At 40.1% G+C, this 7,597-nt stretch overlaps 1 protein-coding gene across 1 annotated transcript in view; it reads right to left on the minus strand.

The window, feature by feature from the left end:
• FHOD3 (formin homology 2 domain containing 3) overlaps positions 1-6,890 on the minus strand; it is a 245,489-nt gene extending 238,599 nt beyond the window's left edge. Inside the window, exon 1 of the mRNA XM_011943648.1 lies at positions 6,761-6,890. Within this exon, the coding sequence (XP_011799038.1) occupies positions 6,761-6,803 (43 nt within the window). The 5' untranslated portion in view covers positions 6,804-6,890. The remainder of the gene's footprint in view (positions 1-6,760) is intronic.
• Positions 6,891-7,597: the final 707 nt, after the last annotated feature.

Genomic DNA, 7,597 nt, shown 5'->3' on the forward strand with positions numbered 1-7,597 from the left:
AAAACAGAGATATAGACCAATGGAACAGAACAGAGCCCTCAGAAATAATACCACAGATCTACAACCATCTGATCTCTAACGTACCTGACAAAAACAAGCAATGGGGAACGGATTCCCCATTTAATAAATGGTGCTGGGAAAACTGGCTAGCTATATGTAGAAAGCTGAAACTGGACCCCTTCCTTACATCTTATACAAAAAGTAATTCAAGATGGATTAAAGACTTAAATGTTAGACCTAAAACTCTAAACTATAAAACCCTAGAAGAAAACCTAGGCAATACCATTCAGGACATAGGAATGGGCAAGGACTTCATGAGTAAAACACCAAAAGCAATGGTGACAAAAGCCAAAATTGACAAATGGGATCTAATTAAACTAAAGAAATAATACCAACTCTACACAAACTCTTCCAGAAAACTGAAGAGGGGCAAATATTTCCCAATTCATCCAATAAGATCAGCACTGCCACAATAACAAAATCATTAGAGAAAAGAAAACTATACACCAATCCCTCTCAGGAACACAGATGCAAGAAAAAAATTTAGCCAACGAAATCCAACAATATATTAAAAGGAAAACACAGCATGACCAAGTAGAGTTTACTCCAGTTTAACAGTTTTAAAATAAACAATGTGGTTCACTATATCAACAAACAAAAAATGATCATTTCAGTATATGCAGGAAAATTATTTAACAGAATCTAACTCGCATTCCTATTCTCAGCAAACAAGAAATAAAAGGAAACTTCCTCAACTTGATAAAGGACATCTCAAAAACCCCTGCAGATAACATCATACTTAATGGTGAAACACTGAATGCTTTTCTCTTAGGATGGGGAATAAGACAAAGATTTCTACTCTTATCACTTCTATTCAACACTATTCCACATTATAGCCAGCCAGAGGAACAAAAGAAAAGAAAGAAAAAGTAGTTTAGATTGTAAAGGAGAAGGCAAAGCTGGCTTTATTCACAGATGACATAATCATCTGAGAAGACCCTATGGAATCTACAGAAAAGCTAGTAGAACTAACAAGTTAGTTTAACAAGGTTGTATGATACTAGATTAATACACAAAATTAGTTATATGTTTAAAAAATACAAATGAGCAATTTGAAATTGGAATTTTAAAAAATATATAAAAATATCAAATACTTATTGATGAATTGCATGAAAGATAAGTAATGTCTGTGTGCTGAAAACTATAAAACATTGCTGAGAGAAATTAGTTGCCCAAATAGAGATATATCATGTCATAGATTAAAAGACTAAATATTTTGAAGTTATCAGTTTTCCCCAAATTGATCTGTGGATTTAATGCATCCCCAATCAAAGTCTAAGTAGGCTTTTTTCCCCTAGAAATTGACAGGAAAAAACACAAAATTCTTACAGAAATGCAAAGGACCTCATATAGGTCTTTGAAAGAGAAGAACAGAACTGGAAAACTTACACTACCTACTTTAGGAGTTATTATAAAATGACAGTAATCAAAACAGTGTGGTATTGGCAATATCACAGACAAATAGATCAATGGTATGGCATGAAAAGTTCAGAAATAGACCCATATATATCATCTATCACTGGTCTATATACATATAGACAAGTGAGTTTTAGCAAAGATGAACAGATAATTCAGTCTCTGAGAAAAGGCACTTTTCTCTAGATACTAAGAAAACTAAAGAAGTTTTCCCTAATAAGAGACAGAAGAAAAGATCATTTTTTTCTGTAGTTGGTGCTGGAACCGTTGTTTACACATAGGCCAACAAAAATGAACTACATAAAACTTTGATCCAGACTACATGCACGGATTAACTCAAAATAGATCACAGCTATAAATTTAAAACCTAAAACTAAAACCTTCTAGAAAAAAACATGGGAGTAAATTTTTGTGACCTTAAGTTAGATAAAGATTTCATAGATCTGACACCAACAGTATGGTCCATAAAAGAAAAAAAAAAATGATAAACTGAACTTCTTCACAATTAAGAATGTGTGCTCTTTGAAACACTAAGAGAATGAAACACTGCTAAGAGAATGAAAAAATAACCTACAGACTGGGGGAAATATTTGCATTCACATATCTGATAAAAGGCTTATATCTAGAACAGAAAAGAACTCAAAACTCAATAATAAAGAAATATTAAATAAATAATAATATCAAATAAGAAACAGAAAGCCCAATTAAAAATTGGCAAAAGAGTAGAACAAACAGTTCATCCAATGATGATGGATGGATAGCAAATAAGCACATAAAAAAGATGTTCAACATCATTAGTCATTAGGCAAATGCCAATTAAAAGCCCAGTAAAATACCACTACTCACCTAGTAGAATGGCTAAAATTAAACATACTAACCACACCAAGTGTTGGAAAGAATGTAGATGAACTAGACTCTCATACACCATGGTGTGGATACAAACTAGAACAACTCCTTTGGAAGTTGTTTGGCAGTGTTTTTTAAAGCTAAACATATACCTAGCTTATGACTCAACAATTTCATCTTAGGTATTTACCACAGAGAAATAAAAGCACATCTTCACACAAACATTTGTATGCTGATGTTCACAAAGGCTTTACTTTGAATAGTCTAAAATTGGAAACACCCAAATGTCCACCAACACGTGTATGGATAAAGAAATTGTGGTATATCCAGATGATGGAAAGCTACCAAGCAATGAAAAGGAATGAACTATTAAGACCATGCGATGTATAAAAGAAGTATGCTGCGTGAAAGAAGCCAGACTATAAAAGGACATGTACTGTATGATCCAATTCATATACCATTCTAGAAAATACAGTCTAATCCACGGTGACAGAAGGTAGATCAGTGGTTGCCTGGGGAAGGGATGGGTGGCACTGGGGATAAAAGAGAATCCCAAGTAGTCTTGAGTACTGGATGCAGTCACTATCTTCGTTGTGATGATGGCAGCAACTGTGTATACATACGTCCAAACATATCAAGATTTTATGCCTTAAGTAGGTACAGATTATTATTGTCAATTATGCCTCAAAGGCACATTCACCCACAGATCAGAGGCATCTGTTTTAAAATATCAATGGCTGAACCTAACATAAGAGAAAAATAAGTCCCCTACAAAAACTAACAGGAAATATCACCATAACAAATTGATAAATTGCTGACTCTCCTATCTTTGCACTCCCAGAGCTAAACAGGATGCCTGGCAAGTTGTTGATTATAAACCAGTGTTTGCTGAGTGAGTGAATGTACAGAATTTTATTTATTTATTTTGAGATATGGTTTCACTCTGTTGCCCAGGCTGGAGTGCAGTGGCACAATCTCGGCTCACTGCTACATCTGCCTCCTGGGTTCCAGCAATTCTCCTGCCTGTCTCCCAAGTAACTGAGATAACAGGCATGCGCCATCACAACCGACTAATTTTTGTATTTTTAGTAGAGATGGGGTTTTACCATGTTGGCCAGGCTGGTCTCGAACTCCTGACCTCAGGTAATGTGCTTGCCTTGGCCTCCCAAAGTGTTAGGATTACAAGGGTGAGCCACTATGCCAGGCCCAAAATTGTTTTGTTTTAAACATTCATCAAATCCAATCTTATTCCTCTGCTTTAATCCTGTTTTCCTCCCAGGCTTAGCTCAAAACAACCAATCTCATGAAGCAGCTGGCTACCCAGGCACCTCACAGTGGCAGCAGACAAGGTAGCTGCGGGGTGTGAAGAACACAGGCTGCCTCCAGCGATCTGCAGGTGAGCATCTCCCACAGGCACTGCGACATTCCTTCCTGAATTTCTCTAAGGTTTCCTCCCTCCTGTGTTCTGTTCCCTTTTGTCTTATTGTATTTCTGGAGATAAATGCTTATGTTCCTTGTCCTTGGTTTTAAAATGAGATGGTTACAGCTGGGCGCAGTGGCTCATGCCTATATCTCAGCACTTCAGGAGGCCAGGGAAGGTGTATCTCCTAAAGTCCGGAGTTCGAGACCAGCCTAGCCAACATGGTGAAACCTCTTCTCCACACTAAAAATATAAAATGAGATGGTTTAACCTGTGACAAATCTACCTCATAGAAAAACAAGAAGTTTTTTTGGTTTTTCTTTTCAAAAAAGAGGAAAAATAAAACAAAACCCTTTTCTGCCTTTGGTTTCTCTCCTGTGAGTCTTGGCTGTGGTGATCTGCAATCATGGCCTTGGAGAGAGATGGGAAGGAGAAACTTTCCACTCAAGTCAGTGCCTCAAACCTGGGAATGCACCTGGGAACTGGCCGGCCTGGTGCTGCCAGGAGCTTGGCCTCTCCTCACCCACACTCTCGTGTGTCCTTCGTCTCAACCAGGATGCCATTGGGAGCACAGGGCCCAGCTCCAACCTGCCCCTGAAGGCGGGAGGACACAGGGCCAGGATGCAGGCCCTTCCCAGGGAGCGGCTTAGGGCGGATGGAGCCAACTCCACCCTCCAGGGGTCAGCACTGTGAGGCAGTGTGAACTGACGCTCTAGTCTGAAGCCATATGTCACGGGCACATTGACTTTCAAGCCCTTAGATCTCACTGCTTGCTTCGAGACTCTATGCTGATTACCCCATAAATGAAAAAAGAATGGATGATTTGAGGGAGTCAACACTGCAGACTGTAAAGCAGCATGAAGTGAGTACTGTGAGTACTCTATGTTACCATGAAATTCCTGCTAAATTCTTCACGCCGCCTATGCTGTGCCCCCTCACAGCCTCAGTAACATCACTCCAAATGCATGATGTGCAGTGGGAATGCCAGAACATGACCAAAGCACCCATCCATCTGAGTACGCTTGAGATCCCAGAGTGCAAGTAAAAATACCTGCCTCATCTTGGGACAGACAAACCTGAACTCTCGTTAATTACCATTCCAGCCTGACACCCTCCCTTCCTGGTGCTGGATACGGAACAAGGGGAACTTCCTAGAGTCGCTCATTAACACCACTGTCTCTGAAGAAAACAAAAGACTAACACCTGAAAAATTAATATGCTGCTAAGATAGCCATTCTCTGTTGATTACACTAAAGCTTAAACTAACCAAATACTGCAAACACACATAAGGTCACTTTAAGGTGACCCAGGTCAACCTTTTAACTGAAATATCAAAACTCTAAAGCACACATGTCATGAACTGCTACAAAGAAAGGAACTGTGAGTCAAAACACAGATGTGGAATAAAAAAGGCCAAGGTGCTACTAAGTATCTTAGTGGTTAGTACATACCAGGGGTGGTAAACAGTCCCTATTGGTAGTAGCACTGAAAACAGAGGTTTGCCAGAAACATCTCAAGATGAACTGCTGTGGAACGCAACACCAGCCACAGCCAATGCAGGCTGACAGGCATTTCTTCTTCCTATATACCTATGAAAGAGGGTTTCCCTTAAAGCACCAGCACTTACTTCTCCATGAGGAAAAGCCTGCCTTGACACACCCACAGATTCGAGAAGGTTTTCACACTGGTTGTTTTCCAAATGGCAAGCCGTACATTACATGTGGAGGGTTCTCTCTAGGAAAGAAGTTTCCAAGGCAACTCCTTACAAACTGCTAGCTGTTAGCTGCATTTCTGATAGTTGTAGGGGTATAAGCTGAGTTTTTAAACAGCATTTTTTATATCAAAGTAGATTTTCTTTAAAGTCCAAGAGATACGTAAGGTTTTTACTCATTTCCACATGTCAAAGAAGCAACAATTCAACAGTTCAATTCCTACTTAATGGAAATCAACCATCAGTATCATTCAAATGTCTACTTTCCACTTATGCTCTGCTAAATTGAGCTGAGCTTCTCTCAACAGTGTTCTCATAGAGAGAGATAAATCATAATCCATGCTGAGGAAAATGCACTTTCCCTGCATATAACACACACACACACAGATTTAGAAATTCTTTCTAGAACTTAAAAAGTTTCATGATGATCATCCCTCAGCTGGTAACACCGATATGTTATCAGCAGTATTCCTGAGGATTCAGAAACTGCTTCGAATGCCTTAATCTATTGCTGTTTACATTTTGGATGCAGATTTACCTCCAGCTGGCTCCATTCTTTGGGTGAAATATTATGTCTTCAAAGAGGTCTTCCTCATCCACTCTGTATAAATAGTATCTGCTCACCTCATACACGCCACCCTCTAGAAGCCTCACCCCTGCTTTATTTTTCTTCACAGCAGTTATCACCAGCCGTCATTATTACATATATTCTTTATTGTTCCTTGTCTATCATCTTGGCCAGAATGGAAAGTTCCATAGGGCAGAGCCATGTGTGTCTTGTTCACCATTGTATGCCCAGTCCTGGCTCACGGGGCACAAAATGAATTTTTGTTGACTTAGATCAAAGGTGAGGAGACAGGGAGAGAGGGGGAGAGAGAAACAAGGAGAAGGACAGAGGGTGAGCATGGATAAATTTTTAAATTCTGAAGTTTGCACTACCAATCTACAAGAAGATAATCTATAAGCATTGCCTCATTGAATCTTCATGGCAACACCAGGTAGTCAGTGTTATTACCCTAGTTTTAGAGATGTAAAAACTCATGGCAAAATATTTAATTTTCCCAGGATTTTAATGTAAGAAATTTCAGCTTCTGAAATTAGGCTGTTTTTTGTTTAATTTTTAAAAAGTTAATATCATCTGTAAAATTTCTCTGTTCAAAGCTTTTTATATTGCTGGAAAAGTACCCATTGCTCTGTTCAAAGAAACACCTGGGGAAGATGTTAAGAGAGGAGGAGGAGATGTCCCTGAGCAGTCCCACCAGAGGGTGGCATCTGGCAGCCAAGCCCCAGCTTGTCCACACACTCACCTGGTTTGTATGTTTCCTCCAAAGTACACTGACTGCTCAGCATCCCAGGGTGGTTCTCCTTAATGCTTTCAGCCCGTGGCGATCTCTCCACCTCACCAAAATTTTGGCAAGTCCAGAGGCAGTGAGGGAGCCGACTGCCGTGACAGGCTCCTGCAGCCACCCAGCCCAGTGACTCACGTGCCCAGACACCTCACACCGTGGGCTCCCTGGAGACGCAGCCTGATTCATTAGGCCCAGAGAATGCCCGGGCTTTGGCCCCAACTAATAAAGCATTTACCCACAGACCAGAGGCAATTAGGTAACAAACAAAAAGTAAAAAGGAAAGTCAACACAAAGCGAGCAAACAGCGTGTGCTCTTCACCGTTGACCACACTGACTGGGCCAAGTGTGGCCCTGCATGAGACACTTGTACAGGGAGATAGGGTGGGGAGGTGGCACCAGTTCCCGGCACTAACTCTGCAGAGAGCACCTCTCCCGCCAGGCATCTGCCCAGAAGCCCTGCCTTCCTTTCTAACCTGCAGCTGCTCTAATATTCAACAATGATACTGCTGAGAAACACATACATTCAGCCACCTCTCTAGGGCACACTCCGAGAAGCTCTCACTCATGTGACATATTTAATAACACATACCTTGTGCCAGAAACCTATATAAGATGTTAAAATCATCTTACATGTTTTGTTTGAAGATTTAACTTGCTACAGCTACATTCAATGTCTACTGTCTGCCCCACTCCAAGGGCAATTAATCTGGGTTTTCAGATACGAAGTACCCAGCTTCTACCACAGAAATAGCTGAAAGAGATTAGAAGTATGATCTTTTCTCCATAAACATTTTT

Source organism: Colobus angolensis, unplaced genomic scaffold (genome assembly GCF_000951035.1).
Source record: "Colobus angolensis palliatus isolate OR3802 unplaced genomic scaffold, Cang.pa_1.0 Scaffold220, whole genome shotgun sequence".
Taxonomy (NCBI): Eukaryota; Metazoa; Chordata; class Mammalia; order Primates; family Cercopithecidae; genus Colobus; species Colobus angolensis.